The sequence below is a fragment of the Camelus dromedarius genome, chromosome 32, assembly GCF_036321535.1.
Source record: "Camelus dromedarius isolate mCamDro1 chromosome 32, mCamDro1.pat, whole genome shotgun sequence".
In the NCBI taxonomy this organism is placed as follows: domain Eukaryota; kingdom Metazoa; phylum Chordata; class Mammalia; order Artiodactyla; family Camelidae; genus Camelus; species Camelus dromedarius.
The window spans coordinates 12,705,760-12,722,895 of record NC_087467.1 but is presented as its reverse complement, the minus strand read 5'-3'; the positions used below and the strand labels follow the sequence as shown (position 1 = coordinate 12,722,895).

Here is a 17,136-nt window from a genome sequence, read left to right as displayed (position 1 = left end):
GTTCTACTTCCTTCCAAATTCCTTTTTCCTTCTAATTTTATCATAAATATAATCCTTTCAGTTTATGCTGGGACTTCTCTTTCAACAAGGAAATAAAGTCTCACTAGTAGGGAGAAGGTGGCTGAGTGGAGAGTGGAGAAGAGAACTCAACAGTGAATGCACTTAACACTGTCAGACACGCTTTCACAGTTATTTCGTGTAAACTGCTAACAACTACCAGAGGTAAGAATCCTAATTTTCAAGTTTTCAGCCATGGACTCCAAAGGTCAAGATTACATAAGCTAATAGATATCAACTGGGAATCAGACAGAACTCAAGTTTGATTTCAGAGCACGTTCATTCCATTATTCTTCACTGCCTCTATTCAAGCTACAGCAAATTTAGTAGTTCAGAAGCAAATTATGCAATAAAAAAAGATCCAAAACATTAACTACTTTAACTGAGGTTATAATTTGAAAAGTATATTTTGTATATAGTAAAGTACTGAATACTAGCATTCATAATATAATAAGCAGTATGATTGGTCATTTACAGGATTCATTTCCAGTAAATGAAGGTTTTGTCTTATCTTTCTTCTCCAATACTGATTAAAGACCTCTTGTCTTGAGATAACTATAAAACTAAAGCATATAATATGCACTGGAACTGAAATTTAAAATAAAGGAGGAAGAAAACAAAACCATAATAGCCAGGGGAAAATCCAAAAGGATATGTAACAACAAAATTCTAAGCTTTGCTGTAAAGGAGAAAAGTAATTCTAGTTTAAGCCCGAGATAGAAAAGACCATGCCACTCGTGCTTTATCTTTTGGGACTGTCAGCAGTTCCAATCCCAGAGAGCTCAATTACCACCCTTCTTTTATTCTCTGTCACTTCTCTCCCTCTAAGGATCCTCAACATCATTCAGGATCAAGCCTAAAACCGCAGAGAATGGAGGGGGACAGCACCGCTAAAACACAATGCTTTCATCTTTTTCCTGGAAGCCTTATCCATTAAAAAAAATTATGACTTCAATTCTGATTGTTTAGGAAGCATATTGTTTTTCTTATGATAATGAAATAAGCTACTGTGGCAAATAAATGTGTCTTATCCCTTGAGATATAATGGAAATAAGAGAGCTGTATTTCAAAAGGTTACCCCAAAGTAAGTTCTAAAAATTTGTGCTACAGTGAAGATTACAAAATGAGTCTATTATAACCATTTTCTACAAACAGTGACATCACACATTACTATATCCTTAAAAGTTATTCTTTCTCTTTTACATAAATCATTCTGATGCTAAGACGTACTACCAAGTGTGATATCATATATACAAAGAACCTACTAATGTCTTAATTATCTGTAATATGCTTTTGGAAGTGTTTTAAAAGCACATTTAACACATGTATATCACATTTTTTCTTCCCATTTGGAGCTTTATACCCAAACAGATATTCTATGGAAACAATGTCCTATATATTAAACACACATGAAATATTCCTAAATCACCGTATTTTATATTATTGGAATTCTTTGCTCCAAAGAGACAGTTAATACTTAGTTTTATCTCAAGTTACTGTTCAAAAAGAAGAATTTTTTTAAAGACTCAGCTATAAAGATAACATTAAGTTTAAAATAATCTGTGAAGAATTTAGAATCATATAAAATTTCTATATACATATAAATATATATATATATGCACATATATCCACATCTTCAGATGCAAACCAATACACTAAAACTCTAAGTCATATCGTTAATTGATGAATTATTTCAAATGAAGGTTAAAAAGGATAGCTAACAGCTAATGAGCACTTACTGTGGGCCAGGCACTAAGGGCTTTACGTCTATTATTTGTCTCCCCAAACTCTATGAAACAGATAGTATTGTTATCAACCTCACTTTACAGGTAAGAAAATTCACCACATACAGCATTAAGAACCTTACCTAAAGCTGCACAGCTCGGAAATGGTGAGCACTCTAAAGCCGTGCTCTTCACCATTATGTGCACCTCTTCTCCAAAGTCAAGTCACACTTCTTCCATGTAGCATCTCCCAGGAAAACAGTTCCATGTAACATTATCACTATAATATGAAAATCCTAGAATACGAGAAGTTTCTTCACCTCACCTGTGATCTCCGTGTTGTAAGACTGACCATGAAACCGCACAGATAAACCTTCCTCCAAGCCTATTTTCTTGTTCGTATCACATCGCCTACCGCTCACACTTTACTGCTTGTTCCTTAACCATTCAGTCTCAAACTAAACCATTTATAGCTCTCATTTCAATATATTACTAATGGTTTATTTGTAAGAAAAAAAATTCTGATTCCAGTAAATTCAATTAGCTAACTCACTACCTATTAAATAGCCACTTAAAATGAACAGGATTCTTAACTTACCTAAAACATACATCCAACGTCATCAAGAGTTCTAAGCAGTTCAAAATTAGACATTTAGATACAATACCAAGGATGCTGTACCACAACTAGCACAAACTTAGCTGAATTTCCTAGCAACCAATGAAGAAAAAGAACCATGACTGATTTTAGCTAGTAAAAAGAACAGTTCATTAAGACATACAAAGAGATACTTTTCATAACATGAAGTTTTTAGAGAAATCTCATGAAAGTATTAAAATAGGGGGGAGGGTAGAGCTCAGGGGTAGAGCGTGTGCCTAGCATGCATGAGGTCCTGGGTTCAATCCCCAGTTACCTCCCTTAAAAATAAATAATAAATAAACCAAATTACCTTCCCCCCAATAAACACAATTTTTTAAAAGTTAAAAAAAAAGTATTAAAATATAATAGTATCAATAACTTTTGTTATTGTCGTTTGTTTTTCTAGTAACACAGACCATCCTTACATGTAGTTCCTTACAGTAACCACTTCTTAAAGCTCTAATTTTCAACCCTGGGTGATTTCATCCCCAGGGGAGATTTCAGTAAAGTTTGCAGACATTTTTGTTGGTCACAACTGGTCTGGGGAGTTCCTACTGCCACCTAGTGGCCCCAGGACAGAAATACTCCTAAATATCTCACCACACACTGGACAGGCCTCCACAACAAAGAATTATGCAGCTCAGAACGTCAATAGTGCTAAGTTAAGAAATCTTGGATTCTCAAGGGCATAATCCTAAATCATAGGCATCTCTGCAAACTAGTCTGAGAATCAAATTATGTATTTAGCTTTCTGGTGAGTGAAAAATTGGGAAAGGGATATTTTGTGGCTTAATAAATCTGGCAAAGTAAAAGCTAGGCAATTTCTTAGTCAACCCTCTTAAACAGTTTCAACCGTTAATATATGTATATGCTATATAATAATATACATATACACAATATGATAATATTAATTCAGAAACAAAGTCGCTGGTAAACATCTACTGCAGACTGAAAGGAATTCCAAAAGCTCTAGATTTATGAGACGTAAGTGGCAATTTGTTGTGAAAGTGAAGATCTTATCTTGCCCAAGGAGAAAACCATGGAGATGGGTTACACTAGAACTTATAGCTTTGTGTCATTTAGCAGGAAAGCTGAAAAGCTATGAATCATAAAGTACAGAAAAGATTACCCTGCCCAGAAAAATCTTCTGAGGGAATGGGCTGTAAATAAGCATGACTTGGAATACTTGTAAAATGTAATTTCTAAAATGTACCCTTAGAGATTCTGATTTAGCAGGTAAGGGGTGGAGCAAAAAAAAAAAATCTTGTTTTAACAAGTACCCCAGGTGATTCTGATGTGGGTAGTCCTGGTGTTATACACTGAGATAGAGTCCTAAGCGAAAGAGTAACCAATCATCCCCTTTTACCATAAAAGAAACTAAATTATGGTTCATACAGAAAGTTTAAACTGGAGTAGAACTGCATCCCATGAGGGCACCTAGGGTGTTACCTATAAAACGCACCCTAAGGAGTACATGTTACAAATCTGTCAAAATCCAGTGACTGATACACAAGATTTGTACATTTCACTGCATGTAAATATTACCTAAGAAAAAACTATTAAAAAAGAAAAAAGCAAAATTTTAATTGCGCTCTAATAATATGCAGACTAAAGTGTTCATGAGTAAAGTGTACTCATATCTGCAAATTACTCTGAAATGCATTTTGAAAAAGAAGATGCCATTAATGAATGAGATGGATGGACAGATGGATGATGAACAAATTTAGCAAAACATTAACTGTAGAATATAGGAGGCAACTATACAGGTACAATTCCTTCAGGTTTTCTGTATGTTTAAAATTTTGTATTAAAAAAACTGGGAGAAAAATTTAAAATTAATCCTAGAAGAATATATAAAGACTTCTCAAAACTCAACAGTGAAAAAACAATTCAACTAGAAAATGGGCAAAAGACACGAAGAGACATTTCAACGAAGAGGATATACAGATGCCAAATAAGCACATGAAAAGATGTTCAGTATCAGTAGCCATTAGGAAGATGCAAATTGAGACCACAATGAGATGTTACTACACAGTTTTCGAGAGCTAAGATTAAAAAAATTGACAATACCAAATATTGGCAAGGATATGGAGAAAGCAGATCTCTCATGCGTTGCTGGTGGGACAGTAAAATGGCATAATCAGTTTGGCAGTTTCTGAAAAACCTGAATATATACTTATCATACAACCCAGCAGTTGCACCCTTGGGTGTTTATCCCACCCAGAAATGAAAACTTATTTTCAGATAAAAACATGATCATGTACACGATTGTTCAGAGCACCTTTGTTTGTAAAAGCCAAAAACTGGAAACAACCAAAATGTCCCTCACTAGGTGAATGATGAAACAAACTATGGTACATTCATACCATGAGATACTGCTCAGCAACAAAAAGGAAAGAACCACTGATGACAACAACTTGAATAAATATCAATCATGCTGAATAAAAAAAAAAATCTCAAAAGGCATGATTCCATTTATGTAGCATTCTTAAAGTGACAAAATTATAGAAATGGAGAAAAGAGTAACAGTGGTTGCCAGGGCTTAAAGATGGTTGCAGGGAAGACACACAGGATCTCTCCACATTACTTATGCAACTTCCTGTAAACCTATAATTTCAAAATAAAAAGTGTTTCAAAATGACTCATAATCAAACTAAGTTTATAATCTGTTGGAAAGAAATTCACCTAGATTCTGTCTCCCAAATCCAAAAGGTTTTGGTATGACTGACAATCATCTGTTTTATCTGACAGTAACTGACAGTCTCTTCTTTGGTTCATTCCGGAAATGACAGTCTGTGGACGACAACAGTCTGTGGATGACACTACCACAGAGAAGGATGCTAGTGTTTTAATTTGTTATGGTAGCAGGAAATCTAACTAATCTATCAGTCAACAAATAGGATAAAACAGTGAACAAAACATGACAGAGCTCCTGAGTTAACAAAGCTTAAGACTCTAAGGGAAAATAATTAAACAGATACTCACAAATAATTATGTAATTACAAGTACTCAAACAAAGACCCTAAGTACAGGCTATTTACTATTCATAAGTGGACAGCACCCTGTCTGTGGAGTAATTTAAAATTTATAGAGCAACGTTATAGGTAATTTTTATTTTATGTTCTGTTTTTCTCTTTTTCCAGATTTCTCATATTAAACATTTTTATAACCAGAAAAATGTCATCATTGGGGAAAAAATTACAACCTTGAAAAACTTATCCACAACAGCAATAATAATCAAACGTATAAACAGAACATCTAACCTGAACTACAATGTAATGGCCGCACATACCTAAAACTGTAACAAACAGGAATCTGCAGTATCAGCGATGTTGCACAAATTTACCAATGTTAACAGTGAAGAGAGATGAGGGTATACACAATTCTCACTTTTCAAATCCACTGTATTTGAAATCTTTCATTTGTAAATTTTCTATGTTGTACTTGAAGGAGAAAAGTTCAGTATAATACCACAGTGCTTTTTTTATATTGAAGAGTAACAAAGTTTATTGAGGATTCTTAAGCTCCTGAACCTGGGTGGAGGGAGCTCTGGATCGTGCCCAGAGGGACTGGAGACTGGAGAATGAGATCAACAATGTGAGCAATCAATCAATCAATCAAATCTACATAACGGATCCCCAATATAAACTCTGAACACTGGGGCTCGGGTGAACTCCCCTGGTTAGCAATACTCTGTGCAAACTGTCACACACCAGGACAGCGGGAGAGAAACTGTGCCCATACATCTGGATTTTTCCCTTGGCTGACATTAATTTGTATCCTTTCTCTGTAATAAATCATAAGTCTTGAGTATAACAGCTTTCAGTGAGTTCTCTGAGTCTTCCCAGCAAATTACTGAACCTGAGAGTGGCTTTGGGAACCCTAAAACTTGTAATTGGTGTCAGATGTGAGGCCAATCTAAAGGACGAGTCTCTGCAACTTTGCAGTTGGCTACCTTCAGAGGTGAGGGCAGTCCTGGGGACTGTGCTCTCAAACTCTTTGCAGCAGCTTTAACGCTGCCCCTGAAATTGTTCCTTTCCTCTCTCTTGCAGCATCAATCTCCTCCTTTCCAATGGATCATTCCTATCAGTATACAAACATGACTTAGTATCCTCCCGTCTTCAAAATAATCCTCAACCTTACATCTTCCTCCAGCTATTAATCCATTTTTGTTTTCCTATAACAAAAAGTACTGAAAAAACTGTCTTTACTCACTATTACCAATTCTCTTCCCATTTTCTCTTAAATACACTGCAGCAAGGCTTTTGCCCCATCCTTCCACCAAAACTGCTCACCAGTCATAAAATCCAATAATTAGTTTTCAGTCCTCATCTGAATTGACCTATTAGCAGAATTTGACATGTTTAATAACCCCCCCTCCCATTTTAAAATACTTTTTCCACTTAGCTTCTGACTACACTCTCCTGGCTTCTCTTCCCACTCACGGGCTACTCATAATCAGTCTTCTGAGTCCAGGAAGGAATCTGTTATCTTCCCAAAGTCAAAATGTCAGAGTGCTCAGGGATTGAATCCTCAGTCCTCCTCTCCTCTATTTTTATTCATTCCTTAAATGATTCCTTCTAATCCAATGACTGAATTACCCAACCTCTCCCCTCAACTGTAGACTCATATCTCCAACTGCTTGCTATCTGATGTATCCACTTAGTGAATCATTCAAATTTAACATGTGTCAAACTAAAACCTTTTTATTCCCCTAAATTTGCCTTTCTCCTGGTCTCTTAATCTTAGTATATGGCAACACCATTCACCTGATTACTTTCACTGAAGTCATACTTAACTGTCCTGAACTACACATCCAATCCATTAACAAATCCTAGCAAACTATGGCAGCTCTACCTTCATATTATATGGTAAATATCCCCAAATGATTTCTCATTACCTACATAGTATCACTCTATTCAAAGCCACCATCATCTCTTACTCGAATACAGAAAGCCTTTTAACAGGGGTCCCTGCTTCCACACTTGTCCAACTACAGTCTGTTTCCTATACAGAAGCCAATGGTATCTTTTTAAAACATACATTCAGATCAGGCTATTCCTTTGTGCAAAAACTTTCTGGCAGTATCTCCACTTTCTCAGAATAAAATCTAAAACCCTTATGGACTACAAAACAAGGTCTTTCATGGCTTGGCTTTCAACTCTATCTTAGATCTTCCCACCTGCACTCACTCACCTTCAGCTAGACTGCTCTCTTTGCTATTCCTCAAACACACTAAGTATGCTCCAGCTCAGGGCTCTTGCTGGCAATGCAATGCTCTTTTCCCAGGTATCTGCTCACCACCCTGAAATAGCACACATAACCCCATCTTTCTCTTTCCCTTCACTTTGCTTATTTTTCTTTATAGCACTTATCATTATCTGACATACTTCTATCTTATATGAGTCTTTACAAAGAACAGGAAGCTCTTCACCTGACAATATTAGAAACTCAATAGCCTTTCACAAAATATATTCTGTAAAACTTTGTAGTCCTTTTAAGTTTCAACAGGAAATTTTAAACACTATCAAACAATCGTACTTTCCTCATTGATTATTAAGATCATTTTGGCATGATTTCAGCTGGCAAGGTCATTTGTCCGGAGGAGAATTTTAAAAGACAGAGTCAGAATTTCCTCACTGATTAACACCCTATTCTCTCTTAAAAAGTAACTCTTATTTCTTTAAATCAGATCCCTATTTAGTCATTTTTATATAGTCCATTTTCTACTAAGAAAATCATAAATTATAAGAACAAAGCAAATATAACTGCTTTTATATAATATATTATATAAATATATAATGGCTTTACATAATATATAGTTTTATATAACTGCTACAGCAAAAGAAAAAATCATACATCAATATAAACTATCACATTTTTGAAAAGAACAGTTTAGGGGGGTACTGGGGAGGATGAATGAGATGGGGAAGAAGATTAAGAACTACAGACTTCCAGCTATAAAATAAGTAAGTCATGGGATGTAATGTACACATAGAGAATATAGTTAGTATTTAAAGAACTTTGTTCAGTGACAGATGGTAACTGGAGATGGTAACTTATCATGGTGATCATTTCATAATAGGTAAAAATAGCATATCATTGTTGTACACCTGAAACTAATATTCTATGTTAATTATAATTCGATAAAAGAAAAATTATTTTAATTAAAAAAATGAAAAGAATAGTTGGTCCCTATGTTTTGAACAAAAAATCCCTATAAACACCTCAACTCCTTTCTCCGTAAACAGTAATTATTTTCTATACACACATTGCTGCACACATTATTTTTTCTTCTTCGGATTTTATGATGTCATATAAAACCATGCTGCAGCAACATCCATTTTTGCACACATCTTACCCTTCCTTAACTATAGTTTCTAAGAAGTGTACTATCATTACTATAGTTGCTGGAAGAATCATTTCAATTTTCTTGCTCCCTTTCCTGGTAACCGAACTATGTGGAGAAACATCTGAACTCCCATCTAATCTAGCCCTGACTGTATCTTGCTATTTTTTGAACATTTCATTGACATAATAAAAAAAAGAAAATACTCCATCATGGGTACTAAACAACCTTGAGGGTAAAAAAATGGAGCAAGTGTCAGTTTTGCGAAATTAAATTTACTGAAAATTTGTTCTATTAGCTTCCTTTGTTTCTGGTGTATTTTACCAGTATTGTAGAAGATACCTGTATTAATATTTTAAAATTATAATATACTATTTCATCAAAAGTAGTGATCAACAGATCACATTAAATAACTTCCTTTATCTGTGTGTACTTTAGTGATTTGTTTTTCATAAGCAAAATCTAGAAAATTTTATTGCAAATACATTTAATTCTATCGTGTACTCTTAACCTCACCACATTTCGTAACTGAAATAGCTTTAGGCTGGCAATAGGCCAAATGTTTTAACAGGCAATTAGCAGAACAGAGCGCCACTTATTGGTTTTTAGTTACTATTTACAAGAATACTTAAAAGAGAAACATGATAACAATTTCATTCTCTGAGATTGGTAATAAACTTTAATAAGACTTCACACTAAGAATACAGGAATATAGCAGCACCTCCACTGAACATTCTAATAACAAATTATGTTAAAATTACCTTTAATGCCAAAAACGTTAAATCAAGGTAAATTCATACAAATTAATCTAACCTTCACAAGTGAAATGAACCACAGTGTAAGTAGATGTTTTTTAAGGAGTGTACTTACAAAGATAAAACTACATTTTCTCAATTTTCTAGCTCTAACCAAATGTTTGGTTACTCCTTGAGTAGCTTAAAAAAAAAATCCAGAAATACAGAATCTCAAATAAATGGTCCAAAAGACATCAAAATGAATAAGCTTAAAAAGCTAAATTAAAGCAATTTAACTTCTAAATGTAAAAGAAAATTATTTTAAGCTTGTTTCAAACAGTGTTCCTTTTCTATGGCTATAACTGTAACTCACTTTAACCTTTATTTTTGTAAATCAGCTAACATTTTGAAAAGTGTTCAAATTTCAAAGGCTAATATGGCATTCTAGTCAAGAATGATATAAAACATACTTACCCTGGTTCGGCTGCATATTCATATTTGGTCTGGGGCCATAGTTTGCCATTGGCTGCCCTTGACTCATCGTCATCTGGTTCTGTACTGGCAGGCTCTGTGATGATGGCACGGAATGGTTGTAACCTCCCATGGATCCATGGCTACTTGAAGGCATGTTCATGGAACTGTTTGTCATATTGAGTTGATTGGGTCCAGGTCCCTGCATAGGCATATGGTTAGGCCCTTTGAAGAAAAGTGATCAGAACCAAAATATGAAAGTTAAACAGATGATCTACACAAAATTACCTTAAAAAGCTTTTTTTTTTTTTGTATTAATGTAATACTAACACCAAACAATAGCCTGAGTATTTAATCAGCAGCAAACAAAGTAAATGCTTTACATGAATGAAAGCAAATACTGTTATTTGCTAGACGTTATTATTCTCATTTTATAGATTAAGAAACTGACGCTTTTGAAAAGCTAGGAACATTCTGAAAAAAAAAGTAATGAAAGAAGACTTGCTTTATGAGAGACCAAAACATATAAAGTTGCAGTAATTAAAAGTGTATAGTACTAACACATAAATGAATTGATAAAACAGATCAACAAACCCAGAGCAGAGTCTAAAAACTCACACAAATGCATAATTTGGTAAATGACAATTAGTGGTGATATAAAGTATCAGTGGGCAAAAGAAAGATAATTCAATAAATGATGCTGTGACGACTGAGCAGACATCCGGAAGAATACAGGTTGGATCCCTACCACTTTCTTTCCACCAAAACTAAGTCCAGATGAGCAGAAGAATTAAACATTACAAAAGAAGAAAGAAAAGGCAAAGAAACTATAAGAGTATTTCAAAACGGAGAATTTTAAAAATAATGTTGGAGTAGAAGGGCCTTCTTAAGTATGCCAGAACACCCAGCCATAAAAGATCAATAAACTTAAAATCTTGAGGACATAAAGAGTACATAAAAAGAGTATGTAAAAAGAAAACATTTGCACATATCCAAACAAAACAAAATTAAATAATAAAAAAAAACTAGTAGAAAATTATTTACAAGAAATATCACAGACCAAACTAATCACTGAACATACAAAGTAAGTAAAAGACCACCAGCAGTAAAAGGGCAAAGCACCCGAATGATCGGTGCACACATAAACTACAAAAGGGGTAGCAAGCATGAGGAAATCGCTCGCTTCACTTAATATAATAAAAAGGCAAACTGAAATTATAAGACCCATGTTTCATCTTTCAGATTTGCAAAGATCAGAAGTTTTGCTCCACCTGTATTATGAAGAAAGAAGCACTTTCACATACTGTTGAGAGAACATAAATACATAAATAAGTACTATTTCTATGTAGACCCACTTGGCAATAACTAACATATTTAAAAATGCATGTACCTTTAAACCAGCAATTTAAGTACTAGGAATTTATCATATAAATATACAAGTTTTTGTGTGCATGTGTATATGGATGCAAAATTATGTTTGTTTGTTTACTTATTTATTTATATTTTACAGGCATATTCACAACAGCATAGGTTTTAACACCAAAAGACAACAAATAACCTGTATTTCTATCACGAGGGAAAACTACCCAAATGAATTAGAGGTGTCCATAAAAAAAGGCATGTAATGCAGTCACCAAAAAGGGGCAGCTCTTTATATACTGAGTGGTCTCCAAATATATCTGTTTATACTCACAGTCTCCAAGATAAATCTGTAAGAGGTAAAATATATATATATAAAATGCTATCTAATGTATGCTACCATTTGTGTTTTTTAAAAAAAGAATAAGAAGAAAGAAAAAAGAATGTATATATACATATGTTTTATACAAAGAGTATCTCTTAAAGGATAACTAGACAACAATGACTGCCTGAAACAAAGTGCCTGGGTGGGTAGAGACCATACGCCTTTTTGTACCTTTTGACTTTGGTACTACAGGCATGTATTACCTAATTTTTTTTTTTAATCAGTTAAATTGTTTAAGAAGAGAACCTGAGACTGAGAGGATATGTGACCAAGATCAAACAGCATGTAAGTAGCACTACAACTTAGATTATAACGTAAAATATTAAAAACAAAACTGCAATAGGAAATTAAAAGCCTAGATACAAATTTGTATGCATAAAAGGGTTGGCTAAATGCTATAAGAAACCCACTAAAGACAACATGAGTAACTGGACTTTCAATTTCTCCTACACTTAACTGTAAACTCTTTAACTAATAAACTGTTTTTGAAGTTCTGGACAACCTAGGTCATAAGGGGTTGAAAATTTCTGAGTCATAAAGAATATAACTTATTTCAGATGGCCTTACACAAAAACCAGTATGTTAACAATAATTATATTGCTGCTCAATTGCTTCCTCAGCCTTAGGCTTCAATGTTATCTGGAGAAGTTGAGTCAAAATCCTACTCAAAGGTACCACCATAAAAAGACACAAAAACTCCTTTAACTTGCTAACCTGCATTAGCACAAACCTCCTGGTTTTAAAAACAATGTGTCCTGATGTGCTAAGTGTGGACTGAGCAAGAAGCTTCCTCCCGACTACAACCTGACAAGTAGTTATGTCTTTACTTCCACCTCCACACGCGGCGAGGGCCGCAGTGGGTCATCGGAAGCCTTGGCAGGAAACAGAAGACTGCCAGCGAAACACCACCGCCCTCCTACGTGACCAATCACACATCAATCTGCTATCAACCAGGCTGCCTGGCCTCTTCTGCTCTGTGCTCTTTTGCTCCATTTTCTCCACCCGTTGCCCCTGGACACTGATGCTACCAACCAACATGATCAGCTAAGATCATGCTACCCTAAGGATACTAACTGCTAATTTTAAAAATAAACTGTTCTATTATTTTAATTTGCTGTCATTACTGTTATTTGTATAATATTTTCTTTTTTAAATGAGTATAGCCTTTGTCTTTAGAAAGTAAAAATATTTTTATATTAAATGTAGAAAATGCCCCACCAAAAATCATAGGTATGGGTTGTCGCTGTTGTTATAAAAACAAAATAGTTTAAAGATACTTTTCAGATTAAAGATTCAAACCAGCAAAAGGTAACTAAATAAGCATCCAATGGTCTGAAATATATTTTAAGTGGCTCTAAACTTAAAATGGATAAATAGTAAAGGGAATGGTTCATTATATAAGAAAGCTAATACTTTTCAGCTTTTAATTTTACTTCAGTAGCAATATCTCTATTTATATCATGCTATTCATGTTATCTATATTTATATTATGCTATATGTATTCATCAAAATCCATGCTCAGTTTCAATAACATCAATGAGGAAATACTAAATCCATTAGCACTTTAGAGATTGTTTTGTTTCTCCCTCATGTGTTTTTTCCAGGAACACTGTTTCTGAAATCAATAAATTTCTAAGTAAATACAAAACTCAGGGAAATGTTATAATACATTTTTATAAACAGATTTTAATTCTTAAGCCATGGCACAATGCCTTTTTTCCCCCAAAAAAGCTTCTAAAGCCAGCTGTATTGCATAGTTTCAGACGGACTAAATTTAGCCAGTTCTGTTCATCAGAGGAATGCTGTGTGTCAGCTACATCAAAGCCCAAGGGCAGCCTGATAAACACTGAATACAGGTCACGTAGCTCTGTAGCTAACAAACTCTAAGAGAGCTTGGACTCGGGGGCATTCAAAGCAGTTTTGTCATCAACAATCTAGTATCCCTTGAGCCCCCATGTCGTTTCAGTTGCTAAGCAACTCTGGTGTTAATGTCTTAGAGGAGAAAAACTTACCAGGCATCTGGCCGTTCATCTGGTTCTGCATGTGTGGTGCAGGAGGACCCCCACCTACCATTCCATCTGAAGGCATGTTGTGAGAGCGTGGAGGTGGGGGAGGGCCGCTCTGATTCATCCCTCCAGGACCCATAGGCATATTCTGTGTGGGTGGCTGAAAGAAGACAGTTTAGTAAAACAAGAAAAACAGTTAGACTAATACATTAAAGATGCATATGGTATAAGGGTTGCCTATATTACTCAATTGAACAGGAACAAAAACACAAATGCATTTCAACTTATTCTAATGCATTTTAATCATGAACTATTAACATCATATTTAATACACTCCCAAAAACTTCACAAGATCATTAGCATGAATATATCATCTGATCACCTTAGACACTGCAATTAAAGCGTATTTTACTCTACAGTGAAAATTAAAATTTTTAACATTCTAAACAAAAAGAATTCTTATTTATTTACATATAAGGATTTCTAAGGTGCCCATTATTGTTACTTAAATTATGTTTTAAAAATTAAATCTTCATTATTAATATGTTTGGATATATTTACTATTAGTGACAGATCTCACCTGAAAAGATGCAGTTACAAAAACCTATATAAAGACCAGAAGATTCAAAACATGATATATTTTATACTGTTGAAGCAGGGTGGGGGAGTAGTTTTGGAGGGGGAATATTTTAAACCATGAAGACTCAGCTGAGCGCAACATTTTTGTGCCGACTACTCCTATAGATCGGAAACATTACTGATGGCCTCCAAGGGTACAGAGACAGCTGCCTCAAAAGGATGCCTTTGGCAAATTTCCTAATGAAAGTGTGAAGACACTCACTGACTAACCTTGAGAGTTCACAAAAGGGCGAAAGGAAAAACACAGATATGAGGTGCTCTACAACACCTGACTCCCTTCTTGGGGCTATTTGGGTGGAGAAAGCAAATAATTTCTTTCTAACCCCCTATTTTTAAGCCTGCAGAAGGACAGGGAAATATTGTTCTCTGCAGATCTATTTCTGCCTTCGTTCTCTACTTGTCTATGTTCTAAATATAATGTCCATTCCTATAACTTCAGTTATATAACTCCCTTCCTCCCACAAGTTTACTGAGTCTGTACCACCCGCAGTTTGTGAACACAATCCTTCCTGGCACACTTTTTAACAGATAATACATTGTTCTCTGGCCATCACATGTAAACACTCAAATCTCTAACCATCTAATAACCACTAACATTACAAAAATAGTCAAGTGCTACTCTAATAGTACCCACGTCAAATTCATAATCTGAATTTCTTCACTACTAAATCCAAACAATAATTGCTTCTCATTAAATATTTTCTCTTCAATTCTCATCTTAAATTCTTTACCCAATTTGCATTCTTTAAACACTTCATGACCTTTGTTCCATTTTCAAAAAAATTACCAAACATCAACTCAGTGTCACATATCTCACTTTTAAATCATCCCTTATCATCCTTCAAACATGGCTAACTCGAGCCTCTTGTTTGTAAATAAAATTCCTTTCTCCTATATTCTTGTCCAAATTTTCTGTTGAAAATTCATGTTCTCACTCTCAACAGGTATCAGTTTTTCATTTTCTTGTGATTTAATTCATAAAACATCAATATTCGCAGTTCCCCTCATAATAGAGTAGCATGTATCAAACCAACCCTCTTGTTAATAAGCGATAAAATCGAGACCAGTGTAGAAACTATTTGAAGGCACTGAAGAGTACGGCACACAGAGAGGCACAGGAGGGGCTACAACTCTTGCAAGAAGGGAAACATAGAAGATCAGCTCCACAGTCACCTTGGCTTCTCCTTGACTCTGCTGTATGACAGGAAAACAAAGCCCAAGGAGAAAGTGGCAGTCCTACTGGACGGAGAGAAGACAGAGTTCCTGGCTACCAGAGAGCTGGAAACTAAAGCCTGAAGTCCCAAAGAGGAAGAAACACAGAGAGGGGAAAGTTCGAGAAAACCAACAGAAAACAGCAGTTTGGAGGCAAAAGGGCTGAGCAGAGAGAGATTTCAGCTTCCGCCCAGTTCAAGGGAGACAAAGGTAGGAGTGTCGGCCCCACAAAGTCAGAAGGGCCTTCATAACAACTCAGTCCCTCTACTGAGACTTCAAAAAAGCCTCTCCGTGGATTAAGGTCAAAATTGAAATAGATCAGCCCTAACAAGTCTACAAAGACTCAATCAGAAGTTACAAAGCATCCTTAAAAATAGGAATAAATGGCCAACACCCATTAGGATGGCTATATTAGTTTTAAAAAAAATACAGAAAGTAACAAGTGTTGGCAAGAATGTGAAGAAAATCTCTCTCCTACAAGCTGATGGGACCGTAAAAGGGTGCAGCTGTTGTGGAGAACAATTTGGCAGTTTCTTATAAAGTTAAACAGAGTTACCATATGACCTAGCAATTCCACTCTTGGTATAGACCCAAGAGAAATGAAGACATACAAAACTTGTACATGAAATCACAGCAGCACTATTCATAACAGCCAAAAAGTAGGAAACACCTAAATGATGAATGGATAAACAAAATGCGCTAAATATCCACACAGTGGAATATTATTCAGCCACAAAATGGAATGATAATACATGCTGACAGACACATACTACAACATGGATGAATCTTCAAAACACTATGCTAAGCGAAGAAGTCAGACTCCAAAAGTCACACACTGTACGAGATTTTTTTAACTTAAAACTCATAATGAATTAACTGAAAAGCAAGATAAGCAACTCCAATTAACCATCAGTCTTCTTTTAAAATTAAGACATGCTTATACACTCAATATTAGTGAATGGCAACACTATCAGTCGAGTCTCCAAATTCTTTCCCTCATCCCTCATACGTATTCGGTAATTGAACCCTGCTAATCTTCTTTCAAATACCACTCAATCTGACTCCCCTTTCCATTTATATGCTCCAATTGTGTACTACCTTCATCTTCCTCACCATCAGTATTTACTAAGTACCTCCTACATGATGGACACTGTGGATTGTTTTATTGAATCCTCATTATAACGTTACAGAATAAGTATTATCTTTCTCATATTGTAAAAATGATCATGGTATGCAACAGGAAATGAAATTGCTACTATAGAAATAGGAATCATATTTTTCTAAAGTTTTGCATATCCTCAAACATTACTGGATACTATTTTAAAAGCACGGAAATGTAAGATCTCCAATTCCTAGCTACACAATAGAACCACCTGAAAAGCTTCTAAAATGTGCAGCCAAGATAAAGACACACTAGACTATGTGATTATCCAGGTTCTTTCAGCTCTAAAACTTTTGATTCTGTAGAAATATATCTAGACTGTATGCCTTAAAATGACCTACCACAGTAGAAAAACTATTTTCTCCCTAAGTCTTTTTCCCAAAGGAAAATTAATGGATGAA

The 17,136-nt window shown here is 35.0% G+C and overlaps 1 protein-coding gene across 2 annotated transcripts in view; it reads right to left on the bottom strand.

Moving 5' to 3' along the window:
- Positions 1-17,136, bottom strand: part of SS18 (SS18 subunit of BAF chromatin remodeling complex) — a 56,073-nt gene that overhangs the window by 19,252 nt on the left and 19,685 nt on the right. For both annotated transcript variants that reach the window (XM_010977101.3, XM_010977107.3), the window contains exons 4-5: positions 13,729-13,882; positions 9,976-10,197 (exon numbers count right to left, since the gene is read on the bottom strand). In XM_010977101.3, coding sequence (XP_010975403.1) covers positions 9,976-10,197; positions 13,729-13,882 — 376 coding nt within the window. The remainder of the gene's footprint in view (positions 1-9,975; positions 10,198-13,728; positions 13,883-17,136) is intronic.